The sequence below is a fragment of the Dasypus novemcinctus genome, chromosome 9 (assembly GCF_030445035.2).
Source record: "Dasypus novemcinctus isolate mDasNov1 chromosome 9, mDasNov1.1.hap2, whole genome shotgun sequence".
Taxonomy (NCBI): Eukaryota; Metazoa; Chordata; class Mammalia; order Cingulata; family Dasypodidae; genus Dasypus; species Dasypus novemcinctus.
In genome coordinates, this window is record NC_080681.1 from 122,713,431 (window position 1) to 122,731,004 (window position 17,574).

The 17,574-nt window shown below is 60.6% G+C and overlaps 1 protein-coding gene across 4 annotated transcripts in view; it reads left to right on the forward strand.

The window, feature by feature from the left end:
• CASZ1 (castor zinc finger 1) overlaps positions 1-17,574 on the forward strand; it is a 145,083-nt gene that overhangs the window by 82,871 nt on the left and 44,638 nt on the right. The window contains exons 1-2 of one of the 4 annotated variants that reach the window (XM_071217788.1): positions 6,950-7,086; positions 7,589-7,627. The exons of 1 other annotated variant lie outside the window; for it this stretch is intronic. In XM_071217788.1, the coding sequence (XP_071073889.1) occupies positions 7,038-7,086; positions 7,589-7,627 (88 nt within the window). In that variant the 5' untranslated portion in view covers positions 6,950-7,037. Of the gene's footprint in view, positions 1-6,949; positions 7,087-7,268; positions 7,628-17,574 lie in introns of those variants that run through there. 2 more of the 4 variants (XM_071217789.1, XM_058304431.2) reach the window with 2 other exon arrangements.

A 17,574-nucleotide genomic window follows, 5' to 3' on the forward strand; every position in this document is an offset into this window, starting at 1 on the left:
GCGGGACCGGAGCTCGGGTTCGCTCTGCTGTTCCTTCCCCTCCACAGTGGTCTCTGCCCCCGCCCCCTGCCCATCTCACCCCCCACCACGCCTCCCATCACTCCATCATGTTGAAGGGCAAGCTCTGGCAAGAGGGGGGCTGGACCCAGGCCCTTCCCATCCTCTCCCCGGGATTTGGGGGGTGGGCAGAGGGCACAGCAGGGAGAAGCCGAGCCGTGAATTAAAGTTTGGTGATTGTCAGTGTCAGGAAGAGCTAAATAACCCTGTAACTAGTATGAAGGTGAATTCACGGTCTGCTGCACATGGAAAATACGAGTGCTCTTGAGACGGAGCGAGTGTACGGCAAAGGAGGCTGCCTGCCACGGAGGGCGACCTCCTCTCCAGGGACCCAGGCAGCGAGGCAGCAGGAAGGCTGGGGGCTCACCCAGCCCTGCTTGGGCACAGCTTCCCAGGAGCCCCAGCTGAGCATCCTGGGCAGCTCACCTGCTTGGCAGCCTGCTCGCCTTGGCAGTAGGGATCCAGGGAGACGTGTGTAAGCACCCACTGTGTACCTTCTCAGGCACCGGGCCCCAGGGTGCTAACCTATCCATCCCAACCTGTATTAATAGCTAATCTTTATTGAACACGTACTCTGTGCCAAGCTATGTGTTCTGTCCTTGAACAGCTCTGTGCAGTAAGTGCTATTATTATCCTCTTTTTTAAATAACGAATTTATTGACCTATAATTCATATACCATAAAATTTACCCTTTTAAAGTGTACGATAGAGTGGTTTTTAGTATATTCACAGAGTCATGCAACCATCATCACTATCTAATTCCAGAACATTTTCATCGCCCTCCCGCCCCCAATGAAACCCTGTACCCATTAGCAGAAACTCTCCGTTCCTTCCTCCCCCCAGGCCCTGGCAACCACGACTTATTGTTCCCTTGGGATGCTGAGAAAATGGAGGCTCAGAGAGGGTCGGTGGCTTGGTTAAGGTTGCACAGCTAGAGAGTGATGGAGCCAGGGTTTGAAGCCAAGCAGTTGGACTCCAGAGCGAGGGCTCCATGTGGGACTACATGGATGTCCTGGCTGCCCTGCCCCCACACGCACACACGCATCCTAATGTGTTTCTAACAGTGTGGGCTCAGGCGTGTACACGCACCATCCAGACATGTAGGCCCAGGTAGTAGCAGGCACTTCCCTCTCCCCGGTACACTTGCAATTTCATGCAGAAAAAAATCTCACACCCCTGGCCCCTGGGACCCTCCCTTGGCATCTGCTTCTCTCCACCAGCCAAGCACCTAAGAGGACGATGGGCAGCAGCAGGGGAGCTGAAGGGGCCAGAGAGACCTAGATGGTTTTGGAGTTTTAAAATGAGAAATCCCCATATCTCCTGTTGCTGGTAATTGTAACTGAAGTAAAATGCCAGCCCCACATTCCAGAGCGGGCCCTGCCCGGGTCGGGGCCACAGGCTTGGGCCGTGCCCACGGGGCGGTCTGGCTAGCTCAGCTCCCTGCCTCACACAGCCTGTCTCGCCTTCTGACTGTCTGCCTCTCACTCTCTCCTTTGCTCCTACCCTGTTTCTTCGCACCCTTCTTCCTTCCACCCACTCCCCATTTTCCTAGCCCAAAACTTTAAAAAAAGAGCTCTCATGACTGTGCTTCTTGCACTTTCAAAATTCAGGAATTAAAGTGAGACCGTCGTCGAGTCTGATAAGAGACAGACTCATGGCAGGAGACAAAGGGAAAGCAGACACAAGGTAGAATGAGGCTGTTGGGTTTGGTTTGGGTTTTTTTTTCCTCCTTCTTCTCTCTCCCTCCGAAGCGGAGGATCCGGCCGGGCCAGTTTGGATATTTATTAAGAAAAAGCCAAAGATAATTAACTTTTTTGTTTTTGTTTTGTTTGCGGGTGCCTCCCCTGCTGGCACTCCTGACTGCCTGGCAAATTAAACCAGCTCCCTGCTCCCTGGGTGCTGGGCTGCCGGAATGCCCGGCCATCAGCTGCCGCCCAGGCACCCACCTGGGGTCACTTCATGCCACCACCACTGATGCCCCTTCCCCAGGCTCTCCTGACTCCCCGAGCACCCTTTAGAGCAGGGTAAGTGGCCGGCGGGGGTGGGGCAAGAGGCACCACTACTGTTTGGGGCCTTTCCAGTACTTCCCTGCGAGGAGGAGGGAGGGAACCAGTGAGCCTCTCCCACGGGGCGGGCACAGGCCTTCTGGGAAGGCCGTTGGCGTCCCAGGAGAGGGAGAAAAGAACAGAGACCGAGGTGGAGGTACAGGGAGAGGCCAGATTTGGGCCGTGCCAGTCCCGGCTCTTCTCCTGAGAGGCTGGTATGCTGCCAGGGTCCAGGCCTCTGGGAGAACTCCAGAGGAGACTTTGGGCTGCAGAACCGTCCTGGGATCTGGGTCCACCCTCTACGCCATGTTCCATCCTCCTCCCCTCCCTGACCCAACCTGAGTCATCTGGGGGGAGCAGCAGAGTGGTTAGGAGCTGCCCCCCAATCTGCCACCCCAGAGCCCCGCAGAGCCCTGAGGCCACGCCAGGCCCTGAGCCCTGTCCAGCAGGCCAAGATGGTGGCTGTTATAGAGCTCGCAGCAGGGGGCAGAGTTGAGGGCTCCTCTGGAGCCAGCCAGAGTGAGGACGACGGGGCCTCTGCAGGGCCAGCACGGCCCCGCGCTGGTCGAGGTGTCCGTGGGCTGCCCCTCTGTGTAACTGGTCTGCTGGGGTCCTTCCCCCGATGGGCCTGCTCCTCTGCCCTGCGGGCGTCATCCCGAGCTGGGGAAGTTGGCAGGGATGCGGGTCCCTCCAGGTGGGGCACCTGCGTGGGAGCTGGGCACAAAGCAGAGGGCATTTTTCAAGGATTTTACTGGCCCTTTTTTTCTCTGAAATATAAGGATGTGCAATTTTTTTGGTTTCAATTTAGCATTGGAGAATTTTATAATTTAGTAATTAAAATCTCTGATAGGCTTTAGAAATTGCGGCTAATTGAATTTAATGGGAAGATGATTTTCAATTTTATTTGATTACCGGGACCCCTGGCATCGGTATTTATGGGAAAAAAATGGGAAATGTGCTGTGTGGGCTAAGATGGCATAATTGAATTAGGGATAATCGGATTTCTCCGTCATGAATTTCACTATAATTTTCCTATAATTTTCCATTAGATATCTAGTTTACAAATATTCACAAAGAAATGAAGCTCTTTCGGAATGGAGATTGCCGGCTAACAGGATTACGGGGCCGAGCGCGCGGCTGTGCCAGCCCTATACGGCCCTAATGCGATGCGTGGCCTCAGCCCTTCAGAGTGCCACCCACTTGGCTGCTCCTGTCTCCTCTTTGTTTCCTCTTGGCCCCTGTGTCCCCCCGCCCCCGGGGCCCCGCCGTCAGACTTCCCGTGGTGCCCGCCATGGTGCCCGCGGCCGGCCCTCTGCTCCCCAGCAGCGGTTGCCATCCTCTCTTCGCTGCTTCCCCCTCTCCCCAACGCCCTCCTCGCAAGCCTGGGAGCGCGCGCACACGCAAGCACACAGATACCCGCGCAGGTGCAGACACGCTTGTTCACACGCACACGTGGCCCTTTGGCCTAGGCTTCGGGCCCTGGCCCAGTTGTCTCAGAGGGAACCAGTTTATTGGGATCCTGGGGTGGGGTGTAGGAACAAAAGGAGCTTTGTTGAAGTTTATGTGAAAGTTACAAATTCAAAATGAGAGCAGATAAAGCATGAGATACCTGGTGTGTAAACAGGCTGGTGAATGAGAAGGCCCCAGGCTCGGGAGGAGAGGACGAGTGGGCAAGTTGGGGGGCGTGGGGAAGGGCAGCCTGGCACGGGAGAGCGGACGTTCTCCTGCGTCCTGGTGTGGGGAGCCTGGCGGGTGGGTTTGCTTTCTAGATTTTGGCTCTTCTTTCTCTCCTGGCAGGAGGGGTGTCTAAGGAGGAGCTGGTGGCCCTGGGCCTTGAGACAGGCAGGAATTGTGGCATTGGGCTTTCTGTCCCGTGCCCCACACATGAATGTCCTCGCTGGCCTGGCCCTCAGGGTCTAAGGGGGTGTAGCCAGGGCCATGGGGGAAGTGATTGGCTGCTGCCCTTGGCCCAAAGTAGCCCGCTGTCACCACAACAGGGCAAAAATAAGCCACAGCCTCAAGAGGTGTCTGAGTGCTAGGCCTCTGCACACACACACCGAGAGAGACAGCGAGAGATCCGAGAAACCCTCCATTCCGTGGCCTCTGACCCACACCCCACGACCCTGATGCCTCTCCTCAGACTCGCTCAAATCGCGGCGGCCTCGTCCTCTGTGCTGGACACAGCTCTCTGGCACTGGGGGGCCCTTGCTTGTGGGCAGGGCCTCCTAAACTCCAGGGGTTGGTTCTGGCCCTCATCTTGGCAGAGCAGAGGCTTTCCAGGCAGCCCCAGGCCTCCCTCCACCACTGGCCAAGCTGCAGCTCTCTAGCAGGCCCTGCCCCCTCGGCCAGCCTTCCAGTCCTCCCCCCACCCCCACTTTGGCCATTCATCTCCAGCCTTTGTCCGCTAGGGGCCCTGTACATATTGGGAGGCCATCCAATTGGCCCTGCCTAGGTAATTGAAAAGGCAAACGCTTTCCTTCTCTGCCCCCCCCCCCGCCCCCTTGCTCTCTTTAGGGGTGTGGCCCTTTGCACTGGCCACCGTCAGCAGAAACCCAGAAGGACACCGAGAGGCGGCTGGTGGGCCGTGTGGGGCCTCTAGGTAGGGAGTCCCTGTAAGTGCAGGCCTCTTCAGACCCAGAATCACCCCTTCCACCCAGGCCGCTTCGGGCTTCCCTCTACACCTCAGCAGCCCAGACAGGGAGGCGAGCTGGGGTGTGCGACTGCCTGTGGTCTCAGACCCTAAGCTGCGAGGAAGCAGAACTGGGGCGTCATAGGCAGGAGTGCCCAGTGTCGTGTGTGGACCCTAAGCAGCCCTGGACATACCAACACCATCCTGAGTCCCTGGGCAAGGAGAAGCACGTGTCCCCTGCCGAGTGGCTTGGCAGGTGGCTGTATTTTGTTACATGTGGCTTGGTTTGTGGAAGGAGCCCTGTTCCCTGATTGAAGGTTTTAGGGCCAGGGAAACCTCAGGGGAGCTTCTGGGCTGCTGTTCCTACATAGGGCTGGGTACAGCCCCAAAGGACGGAGGACTGGGTGACAACCAGGAATAGGGTTGCCAAGAAGGCGTCGGTGAGGGCAGCTGGAGGGGGGAGGGATCTAAGTTCCTTGTGAGGTTAGTGCCCTCAGAACAAGGGGGATGGAAATTAAGGCGAAAGAGTAGCTTAACTCTCACTGCTGCCCTAAGGCCTCCCTCCGCCCCTGCAAAACAAATTTTGCAAAAAGAGACCAGCACCATTTTGCTACTTGCGGCCCCAGGACTGGAGTCCCAGCTCCCAAAGGCAGCGAGGCCTTCGTGAAGTCGGAGAAAAGGGAAGGGAGAGAGAAGCAGGGAGAGAGGGAAGGTGGTGAGCTGGGCGAGCAAGGGGCCCAGAGACATCGCAGGCTGAGCGGGCCCTCCCGCCATCCTCCAGGGCATCCTGCCCGAAGGTCCGGCTGCCTGGCTCCCTCTTGCCATGAGCCTGCCCTACTTGGGTCTCTAAAGTTTAAGTACCCTCAGCCTATATGGCTGCAGGAGGGACATTGGAGGTGTAGGCGGGGGAGGGGGGAATGGCTGCGAGACCCACCGAACTGCTTTTTCTGAGGAAGAGGAGCAAGGAGAGGGCAAGGCGCCTAGGCCCGCGATGAGCTGGAAAGACAGGCAGTGTCTGCTGTCCTAAGGGGCAGGGTCTGACCCCAGGGTGGGGTGGCCGGGTTCTGTCCGCAGAGGGCCTCGCATGGGCAGGAAGGAACCCCGAGTCATGGCCGCGGCCCCGTGTGGCAGCGCTCCGAGGAAAGGCTGCCGACGGGCGTGTGAGGGAAGCGGGAAGGGGTGCTGGTCCCCATCCCTGCCCAACTCCCGGGCTGGAAGCGGATCTGCGAGGCAGGAGAGGGGAAGGAGAACGGCGGGGGGGGTCTGGGACAGGTAGGGCTCCGCCGCGAGCTCCCCAGCCCTCGGCAGGCCCGCGCCCCTTTCCTGGGTCCTGGCGGGGTCGGTGCCCCGACGGGGAGGGCGCCCCCGGCCGAGCGAGCGCTCAGGGCGCCAGGGTCCTTTTGAAAGGCAAACCCGAAGGAAGCGGATAGATAGCGTCCTGTGCCGGGCCGGCCCTCGGCGGAGCCCGGAGCAGGTGCGGGAGTGCGCGCGGGAGCGCCAGGCCCAGCCCCAGCGCCGGGAGGCATCTCTTCTCCCAACTCCGAAAGCAACAGTCCAGAAGTGAGGCGCGCCAGGGCACGGGGTGCGGGGACCACGGCCGCTCTGCCCCCGCAGCAGCCCTGAGCCTGCGGGGCGAGTGGGGGGGGGGGCGGGGCGGGGGCGCCCCCCGCGGCGGCCCCGGCCCCGCTCGCGCCTGCCACCTGTCCGCGCGGAAAAGTTGGCGCGCCGCCGGGTCGGGCCTGGGAGGGAGCCCGCGCGCGGCCACGGGCTGCGGGGCACGCTCCGCGGCGGGTCCGGAGCGGCCGGCGAAGAGGCGGCGCGCGTGCGCGAGTCTCGGCCGCGGGCCCCCGGCTCGGGCCCGCCCGCGCGCCCCCTTCGGCTTCCCCGCGCCCCGCCCGCAGCCCTCGCCGCGCACCCAGGCGCGGCGTTCGGGCGAGCTCCGGGCGGCGGGGCCGGGGGCGCGCGCGGCGGCGCGGGCGAGCCCGAGCCCATTCAGCCGGGCCCGGCGGCGGGCGGGCGGCGGCGCGGGGCGGGCGGCGGGGCGGGCGCGGGCGGGCGCGGGCGGGCGCGGGCGGGCGGGCGCGGCGCCCTCACCTGCGCGCGGCGGCGCGGCCCCGCGGAGGCGGCGCCCGGCCCGCACTGCCCGGCCCCCCGGCGGCTGGCCGCGCCCCCCGCCCCGCCCGCCGGCCCGCGCCTCCTGCCAAACTGTTACCCCGAGTGCTACCGGCAGGCGCAATGACATCAGGGCTTTAAACAACTTGCTATTCGGGGAGTAATCAGTTGCAATTAGGCATTAATTAAGTATTATGAAAGTTGATTATTTAAGTGAATTCGGCTTTCGACTCTCCGACTATGGTGAGTACGGGCGCGGGGCGGGGGAGGGCCGGGGGCGCCGGCGCGGGGGCGGCGCGAGGGGGCGCGGGGCCCGCCCGGCCCGGGGCGCCCCTCGGCCTGCCGGCCTCCCGGCCGGGGCCCCCGAGGAAGGGCCGCGTCTATAAATAGTTTCTCTTTTAGTTTAGTAAACTCGAGCGCGGGGGAGCCGCCGGCGTGCGCCGCGCCGGAGCGTGCGAGCGAGCGAGGAGGGAAGAAACTTTCTCCCTCGCCCTCCTGGCTCGGCGGCCACCCGCGGTCTCCTTCTCCTTCCTCCCCACCCCCCACCCCCAGGCCCGGGGATTTGTCCGTCCTTTCAGGGCGTGGGGAGGGGGCGTGTGGGGTGCTCGGAGGGGAACGATGGGGTGGGGAGGGGGAGAGACGTTGCAAGAGACTAATCAGGTTTTTTTCCCTTTTTTGTTTTTCTTGTCTACTTCTTTTCTTCCTGTCTTTTTTTCTGCTTCTCGGTTTGGGGCGTTCCTCGAAGAGTTTGGGACCAAAGAGAGGAGAATGGATCTCGGAACAGGTACTGGCCGGTGGGAACCCAGGGGAGGCTCTTTCACTTTTCTTTCGGTTCTTTTACGGAAGTTCGTTTTTTTAGTCTAATGGGGCAGCAGTGGGGCCCGGGGGTGGGGGCTGGCCTGGCCAGGGTCGGGGGCTGGCCGCGTTCTCGCGCCGGTTTCTGGAGTGCCAGACTTCTGATGATATTGCGATTATGGGTTACTTGCTTGGCCACTGTGACTAATTTGCTGTTTGTCATTGTGAAAGAACTGAGGGGTGAGGGTGCTGGGGGGCACCCAGAGAGAGGATTTAGGGATTTTTTGTGGGGGTTTTTGTTCTCCGTGGTTTGTGTATGGCTCCGTGTGTTTTTCTGCCTCCTGCACCCCACCCCCCTGCAAAGAGCTCTGTGTGTCTGGCTGTGGGGTGTGTGTCTTTATTTTATTTTTTTTTTAGTGGGGGGGTGGTTTGGTTTTTGAAAGCAGCGTCCTGTTGGGAAAGGTGGTTAGTCTGGTTTCGGGGCGACCGTCTCAAGGTAAAGGAATTTAATTTATTTGGGACAAGGCTGTGTCGGATGATCAAGCTGCTTATTATGGCTAATGAGTATTTTTCACCTGAGAATCCGTGGGATGAGGCGGCTGTTATCAGTTCAAAGTGAGGGGCCCCAGGACTCTCCCCCTCCCCCTTTAGAGCCCACCCTTGGGGCGGGTAGACCAGACAAACTACCAAGTTTAGGTGTCTGTCTTCTGGGGGTCTGGTGTTGAGTTTCGGGTTACACTGCCCTGGCCAGGGTTGGAGCTGATCCTGAGATCTGGGTGTTTTCTGGGTTCCTATCTAGTTTTCTTTGGTGTTTCTCCTTTTTTCCCATCTGGGGTTCCTTTCTGAGCCCAGAGGGAGGTTTCTCTTCAGCCCTTCAGGCTTTCCATCCTTTCTGCCCGTTGTAACCCATACTTGACCAGGATCCTTGAATCCTGGTGCACAAAAGCAGCTGTCTTTTTCTTAAATATATATTTTTTAGAAGTCAGTAATAAGCCGGTTGCTTATTCGTTGAGCTGATCTCTGAATCCTCCTGCTTCGTCGATGATGGGATTGGGGGTGGCGGTGGCCATTCAAGTTATTGCTTTTAATAGGCCCAGGTTCACGACAGCGCCCCTTGGGACAACCGCATGAGGGACCTATGAGCTGACATCTGACCTGAGGTCAAAGGGGAGTAGGCAGAAGGGACAGGAGTCAGCACGGGGGTCCAGGGTGGGCCACAGTGGCCGACTTTAGGAGCAGGTGTGTGTAGCTCCTGGGCTTTTGGAGGCCGTGCCCCACCAGGTGTGATGCTGGCTGATCTGGTAAGGAGGTGCTCAGGACCTCTGTGTGGCACCCCCTGCTAGGCAGAGTGAGGGTGGGGGGAAGGTGGCCAAGGCGGCTGGTGCCACCCTGTCCCTCCCTGCCCTCCACTCCCACAGAGAACCTGCCCACCCCCACCTCTAATCAGCTGCCTCACCGCCTCCCTCTCAGACTCCTCCCCCTTCTTAGGAAGTGGGGCCCCCACCCATCCCAGTCAAGAGTCAGGCCTTATGGATGGACCGGGGCAGGCACCCCCCCCCCCACTACTTGGGGCTGACAAGCCTCTGCTTGCGGGCAGGCTCAGGGGACCCAGGCATTACTCAGCTGGCAGGAGGGGCCCCCTCATCCTCTTCCTCACCCCGGGTACCAACTGGAGCTGGCACCCACCCTCCCACCCTCTGCTGGCCAGTCCCTCCCAGTCTGCTACAGGGACCTCCCTCCAAAGCCCTATCTGGGAGGTCGGCAAGATGCGGGTGGCAGAACCTTTGTGGCATCTCCCTGGGGCCTTCAGGAGATTCACTTGCCCCAGCACTCCAGGGAGAGGCTCTGGAAGCTTTTCCTAGAAGCTAGACGGGCCCCTGAGGTCAGCTGGTCCCTCCTGTCACTGGAGCAGGGCCCTCCCAGCAGGAGACAGGCCTGGACTCCGGCCATTCAGTGAGGGGAGGTCCAGGGATCAGCACTCTGTTTCCTGGAGGAGTCATCGAGTGACACCACTTCAGCCTCTTCTTTGAACTTGGAAGTTTCACTTAATCTCAGAACTTCAAAAGAAAAGCAGTTTCCCCTCTTCACCAAAAAAGGGAAGCAGGTGGGAACTCTGGGGTCCCCTCTGAGCCGTCTGTAGGCTGACTCCAGGCTCATCTTCAGGAGCTAGAAGCCTCTCCCTGGACTTCAGGAACCTTCTCCTGGACCCAGGCAGGGCCAGGGGCTACCTCTGGCCAGGGCCGTTGCTGGCACAGCATGTATCTCTCTTCCTTTGGGGGCATCCACGTGTAGCTTCTGTAGTGGGCCTCTCCAGCCCAGTCCACGGCTAGCAACGCAGGGCCCAAAGGGTTGCTGGCACTGGGGACCCAAAAAGCTTTGGCTCAAGGGTTACTGTGGCCTCCAGCTCAGACACATCTGGGTGCCTAAGCACTCCCATCATGAGTAGTTCAGTGATGGGAGGACCAAGGCTTCTCCGGAGGGATATCAGGGCCTGAAGGCCCTCTGGGGCCGTGTAGACCCCTTTTCCCCCACCATAGTTCAGCCAAGGCCTGGATCAATCTGGACGTCTTTAGCAATAAAAAATGCCGATGTCGTCCTAATTCACCAGGCCCCGAGATGACAGCAAATTTACATTTTTTAATTAAACTAGCAGCCAGTTTTTATGAGAGGGGGTTGGGTTATGCAAATCAAATGGTTGTGTACGGAAGATTAGGAGAGTTTGGGAATAAATTCCACAAATGCTAATAAAAAAAAAAAAAAAGGAGAGAGAGAGAGAGGGAGGGAGGAGAGAGAGGAAGAGAGGAGGACCCGGTTCCATTAGGCCCTTTTAGAGTGATTTCCCTGGGGGAGGGAACTGGTGGGGGGAGGGGAAGGAGAGAGGAAGCTTTCAGACCCAGGTAAATCCATCCTGCAGTTGGGAGGCTCCCCAGGATTAGACCCCTGGCAGGCTGGTTCCTGGGCCCTGAACACAGCAGGAAATGCTGGGCTGAAAACAGCAGTCGAGCTTGGAGAAGGAACTGGCCCTTGATGATTGGGTGTAATTGTCCCACTCTCCTCTGGGGGAACTTGAGACACAGGGGAGGGACTGTCCAGGGCTAGTTGTCTACTGGAAGCTGCAAGGTCAAGGGCCAAGTCAAGCCAGGTCAAGGGCCAAGGAGTTCAGACAGCAGAGTTCAAAAGGAAAGCCTTAGACCGCAGGGGGAGCTGGGGGTGGCGGGGGGAGGGCCTGCCCAGGGCTGGCACTTGTTGGAGTGAGAGGAACCAGTGGCACCTTCTGAGCCTGACCTGCTTCCTTCTCCCTGGGCTAAGTCCTCCTGGGCTTCCAGGCTGGGTGCCCCTTGCCCTGCATGTGGACCACCTTGGCCCAGGCTTCAGCTGTGGAGGAGGCCAGGCAGGGTGGGGTTAAGGGCACTGAGGCAGGTCAGCTCAGTCACCTAGTTCTCGGAGTGGAATTTCCTAGTAGCCACCTGCTCTGAGGATACCTGGTGAAAGGTCAGGGCAGAGTCTTGAGGTGAGAAAAGAAAGGCTGCAGGCTTCCGCCAGGTAGTGCTTGACCCCGGGGGCAATGAACTTGGCTTCCCCAGTCCAGCCCCAGTGTGCACTGCTCGGGCTACTGGCTGTCCAGGGATTGGCCACCACCAGGCTCATGGAACTTCCACAGGCCTCTGTTCGAGGCCGGGGCCTTGCTGGGTATGGTGGCACCTAGGACCCTTTGGCTCTGGTTTGTGCCTGAGACCCAGCGTGTACGGATCGGGAAGGTTCTTGTGCTGTGTTGGGAGGAAGAGGTCCCAGGTCATGTTTGGGGTAGATGGAGCAGGTTGCCCTCAATTTTCCTTCCTCCGGCCTTTGTTTGGCCCGATGCACCTACTCGACCAGTCTGAGCTGGGTGCCCGTCCTGCCAGTCTGCTGGGGGGTGGGGCAGGTAGGCGCTTTGGCGCCATGATGGCAGGAAGGAGCAGCCAGAGCCAAGGACAGGATGGGGTGTCTCAGAGGTGGTGCGTTTCCTGGTCTTATTCCGACACAGGCTGATGCACACTGGGAGGGTGACATTTCGAGGGACCCGTGCATCAGATGGCCTTACAGATCTCTGGCTCCCCGACCCCAGCTTGGTTTTACCGGGAGGGCTCTGTAGGGTGATTTCGGGGGGCGGCTGGTGGCTGAGGCGGGCCTTCTGTTTGATGGGAAGCATGTGGGACAGGCCACTCTGGGCCTCGTGGGAGGCACAAGGTCCCTGGTGCTGGGCTGCGGGGAGGTGGTCCCCGAGCCAGCCCTGGCACTAGGCGTAAGGCATCAGAGCAAAACGCCACCCGCAGAGCCTGGCCTAGGTCTTCACAGGAGGCGGAGGCAGCGCGCAGGCCTGGAAGGACCCCTAGGGGACCCCACCCCAGGCCCTTTTGCCCTGGTCAGGACCAGCCAGGGGAACCCATTAACTCTCCTGTCCAAGAAAGGCCCTGGGGTCCCATGTCAGACCTTTCTAGGACCCTCATCCTCTCGGCGATGTCCCCCCTCCCCCACAGCCAGGGAATCTGGCGGAGTTGCAGCTTGGGTTTTTATGATGGAAAAATAAAACAAATGGAGGCACCTTGGGAGGGGTGAGTCACGGCAGCAGCATCTCCTCATTAAAGCTGCTGCCCTGGCTCAAGTCCCTGCCCATGCCTGGCCGGAGGGGGGCAGGCAGCTCAGGCAGGCTCTTGGCCCGTGGCTTCTTCCTGGGCCCCTCCTGGTGAGCGAAGCCCCCTGGTCGGCAATGCCCCCGCCGCTCAGTCTCCTCGGGCTGACCTGCTGTCCTTGGGGGTCCAGGCCCGGGTCCTCTGCCCCGGCCCTAAGGCTTCTTGTTTGAAACTGGCCTCCTTGACTGCTCGGCTCCTCCCACCAGCTCCCCCCTCCTCCTCCCCAGAGGGGGAAGGAAGTTGCTCTGTAGTGATTATGGCCTGTGGGTCCCCAAGGCCAGTGGCAGCTGTTCCGGGGTGGCGAGGCCAGGGTTCAGCAGGAGCAGGAAGGAGCAAGGGAGAAGGAGGAGGAAACTGGTGGGCGCTGCGTGCAGAGGAGGGGCCGACGGCTCCACTCGGCGCGCTCTTCAAAGGTGGCCCCCCGAGGGTCTGGCACGCACCCCTCCAGCTGCCTGACCGCAGGATAGAATAGCATCTTCACACCCCCGATTCATCAGGACGTGGCGGTCCCTGTCAGGGAACAGACGCCCTGCAGATGGTGCGGTCCCCAGTCCCGCGAGCACTTGGGGAGCACCTGCTGTGGGAGATGCGGAAATGGAGACTCGCTGGTCTTCCCCGACGTGGCCTGCTGGCCTAGAGGAGGGCAGTGACCGTGCATCTGTCTGTAGGCCAGGCAGTGGTGCCCGGGGCGGGAGTCCAGGGCACTTGGCGAAGGGTGGCCTTTGAACTTCAAAGGATGGGTGCATCACGGCAGACAGAGACGGCAGATGGCCCCCCACCCCCCTGCCTCCTAGATGTGCACCCAGCACCTTGTCTCTCTTGCCTTGCACCCTTAGCCCTTCTAGGGGCAAAGGGAAACAAGAGGTTCCCATTGTTAATCACATTTTTCTGCCTTTCTTTGTTCAGACCACCCAGCTCCCTAAAGCCAGGCCCTTCCTGCCTTCCTTTCTTGCCCCCACCCCTTCCAGCCTCACGCCCAGTTGGGCCTGGAGAGATGTCAGAAATAAGAGGTGGGGGTCGGGGCTGGGGGGCAGCCTCGTGGTGAGCCGGAGCAGTGCTCAGCCTTCGCCGTGCCCTGTCCTGATGAGGCTGAGGCCAGGGCCCTTGTTTGCTCCTGCCCCCGCGGCTGACATCTTAGCGGGTGTTAGACGTCGCTGCTTCTGTGACATCTTCTCCCAGAGTCTCGTACAGGGCTGGGTCTCGCACCGCCCCCCCCCCACCCCGTAAGTGCTGGTGGAGTTGGCTGATTGATGGGCCTCTTCCCCACGAGCCCCCCTCCCCCCCCCACCCGCTGCTTAGTGGGGCAGAAGGAGGAAGGCAGGAAATGTTGGCCAACTCCCTCAGGACCTGGGTTTTCGCTCCTCGAGAGCTTTCTGGGCCTGGTTTCCAGGAAGGAGCGGGGCCAGGATTAGGGGTGACGTGAAGCGGGTAGGGGCTGGGGGTAGGTTTAGGAGTGGTCTGGTTGGATGGGGGCCCCGCCCCAGCTCCTGTGACCATATCTGGGGCTGGGGCCGGCTGGGGTCTGAGGTCAGCCTTGGCACATGCGTCCTGCCACCTGGGGGGGGGCAGCGGGGCAGGAGCCAGTGGGTGGTCTGGGACTCTCGGCCACTTCCTCCCTTGCCCATCTCCACCTGCCCTTCTCTTCCCCCTCCCCACAAGCAGGCATGCAGCCGTGTGTCCGTCAGGATCTGTCCTCTCTAGGTCCCTAGTTCCAGAACGCCTGCAGCTAGATAGAACAAGAGCAGGGAGCAAGGCCAGAAAGGAAAGGGGTGGTCTCATGCTGAGTGCCAGCCCAGAATGCTGGAGCTTTGGACCTCTGCCCCATGGGCTGCTCCTGTGTGGGCGACGGGGTTGTTTTCAGGGCTTCCCGGGTATCCCAGCCCTGAGGGCTTTGCTAGGCCCTGGGCCCTTGGTTGCCGAGACCCCTCCCAGAGGCCCAGAGGGCTTCTCTTGGTGCCCTTAGCTGAGGCCAGGCCACTGCCTGCACCTTCCCAAGCTGCGCCTTGGCCTGTGTTGGCCTTTTTTTTGAGGACTTTCTCCGTGAACTATGGGGGGCCCCAGGGAGGGAAGGTACTGCCTGAGAACAGAAGATCTTAGGAGCGGGGCAGACATGAGGTGGGGTCTGCAGGGTGGTGAGAAAGCAGGAGACATCCGGGAGCCAGGAGGGAGAAGCCCTGGCACTCTGTGTCGCTGGGAAAAGCATCTTCTCCTTGGCTGTGATCCTCCCCTCCCCCTCCCCAGTGCCCCCCTCGCTGCTGCCCGGCTCAGTCAGCCCAAGAACCCAAGAGCACGGCAAGCCTGGAGGGCTGCCGCCGAGGGGGGCCGCTGAGCCAGGTCGAAGAGGTGCTCCACTGTCCAGCAGGGGGCGCCCCGCTGTATCTGCCCCAGTTCCTCCAAGGACTGGGAAGGGTGGTCCAGCGAAGGTCCAGGCCCTCTGGCCGTGGGTGGGGGAGGGGAAGCCTCCCCTCCCACCCCAGAAGCTCCTTGTGCTGAGTTTGTTTTGCCAGGGTGACCTGTTTAATCATCTCATTTTCTGGTGGCCGTTTATTCCTCGTTTCCACGGTTACGGCCCCATTAAGGGGAGAAGCAATAAGGCAGCGAGTCAAACAGGTAATAAAAACATTAAAGCCCGTGTGCACAGAGGGAGGCTGGGGCGGCTGGGAAGGGGGTTCAGTGAGGTGAGACGGGCCAGGGAGCCGCAGAGGGAAGAGGCCGCCCGGGTCAGCCCTGGCTCCCTCCGAGGCCACGGGGGAGCTTGTGGCTGGAGGAAGCGGAGGACCCCTCCCTACCTCGCTGCCCCTGGACCTGGCCCTTTGGGGGCCAAGAGCTGGCACTCGGCTTCCAGCTGCCTCCGAGTCCCGTTCCCCCACGCCAGGGTCCCCTCGGCCACAGCCCGCAGTTTGGGAGGCAAAACGGAAGGAGAAGAACGACAGCGAGCCAGGACGGCTTCCTCCAGGCTGGCCCCACTCTTGCGCGCCCTGCATCCAGGCCCCTCCTTGCCCTCCCTTGCTAGGGGAGGGGGGGTGATTTCTGACATTGTTTTGAGTTCCAGACTTTTTTCCGCCGACTTTATCAGAAAGCCTGTTTGTGGCAAGTGCTGCCAACGGGGCAGTCTGTGCATAAATGTCCGTGGCGTGGACCCCTTCCTGACCTTGGGAGGGAAGGGCACGGCAGCGGGGCCATGGGGGTGTCGGGAGAGGTGGCGTGGACCCCTCCCTGACCTTGGGAGGGAAGGGCACGGCAGCGGGGCCATGGGGGTGTCGGGAGAGGGGAGCAAAGAGGCGGAGCGGCCCTGTGCTAGGTGGGGGGCCCTCCCCAGGAGGGGTGGGTGGGGGCAAAGGCGTTGGGTTTGTCCCCAGCCACATGGTCTGTCTCAAGCTCAAGTACACTTGGCTCAGGCTGGAGCGTGTGACTTTCACCTCTGTGGATGGCTGGGAGCCCTTCATGCTTCTGAGCAGCCAGTTGCTTCCACAGTAGGAGCTGCTGGATTTTCCTGTGGGCTCCACGGAGAAGCCCGCCCTCCCTTCCTCTTGTGACTGGAAGTAAACGAAAGCCAAGCCCTCTGGCCCCACCCCTCGGCGCCCAGGGTCACCGACCTCCCTCCCACTGTCCCCGCCCTCCCTTCAAGCGGGGAGCCCTGGGGCGTCCCCGGCCCCTCTGTTCTGCCCTTGAAGTTGGCTAATGAGCAGATGGAATCCGTGTGGCTGACAGAGGCAGAGGGCCGGGCGGAGGGCTCCCTTTAACCAGAAGTGGGGTCAGATAAGATGGGGCAGCAGCGGTGGATTCTCCAGGCAGCCCCGCTTTCCCTGAGGCCTCAGGGCAGCTGCTCAGGGAAAACAGCTGAGGTCACTTCAAGGGGCTTCTCGGGGTGGGTAAGGAACCTGCTTCCGTGTTGTCTCCCAGGACAGGGTCCCAAGCAAACTCTCAAAGGCGTGGGTCTCCAGTTAAACTACTTTCCAAGTCAAGCTCTGATTAGAGTGAGAGGAAGGTATGGGAAATGGGGGGAGCCCTCTGGCTGGGAAGCATGTCTTGGGAATGGGCCTAGATGAGTTAATATTCCGATCAAACAATTAAAAATAGAAAATGCTCCCGCGGCACCAGCTGCTGAGGCTTCTCAACAACTGTCACCAGTGGGTTCCTGGGGCAGGTGGCACTGGAGAGGAATTTTTCCACAAACAGCAAATATCAGAGATTGCAGTGTGCCCCCCAGCCTTCCTCCCAGGACCCCAGACAGGTGTTTAGGGGCCCTCAGTTCTGCCTGGACCGCCCCCCTCGGGGCCTGGAGCGAGGGTTCTGTGCAGCCTCAGGGCGGCCCTGCTCGCCTCCAGGCCCGGCCGTGCCGGTGAAGTCATCACCAGATGCCTGGTAATTGCTTTAAGATTCTAACTTAAAATAAGATGAAAACTTATATTCCTGGGCCAGGAGTAATTTCCCATCTAATAGTAAATTAATGAAAGAATTACAGCAGAGGGCCTGGTGGGTAGGCCATGCTCATCTGAGAAAGCCGGGGGCCTCGGGCCCAGCGGTTCTAGATCAGGAGAAGTTCTAGGCCACTGCTCAGCCCGCCCCTGCCCCGTGGATTCCTGGTGAGCTTCCCTGGGGCCCGCTGAGTTGGAGACCCTCTCCCTGCAGGCTCACAGTCCCACTCAGTGACGGGGACCAGCTTTTCAAAGCCCCAAATGGGAGAAGCTAAAGTCTCTGCTTCCGCAGGGCCGAGAAGCCCAGTTATTATCCCCTCCTCCAGGCGGGGCGTGGCCTCAGGGGAGAGATGCTATTTGGAGAGTTTTGGACGTCAGAGCCACGTGGCCAGCAATGCTGTGACCTCTCAGGAGGGTCGCCAACCATCCTGATTGGCCCTGGATTGTCCCCACGCTAAAACTGCACGTCCCGCGTCCCACGGACCCCCTGCATCCCGGGCGATTGGGACGGTGGTTGGTCAGCTCTGCTGGAGGCAGGGGCTGGGCTGGCAGAGAAGACCCCTCCCCAGGGCCCGGGAGAGCCCCAGGACCCCACGAACTAGAACAGGGCTCTGTCCGGATCGGGCTGCCACACCCAAACCGCTCGCTGCTCGTGAAAGGGCCACCACCTCGGCCAGGGGTGTGTGCGCTCGGGCTGGTGTGCCATGCCCGCGCCTCCCCAGGCACGATGGGCACTGCCTGGAAACCCCCGGCGGGCGTGGGGAAGGACTTCGCCATCACCCACCCCCAGGCCCTTCACGGTGCCCCCTGCCCCCCATAGCGGGCCCTGGAAAGGACAGCAGTAAAAT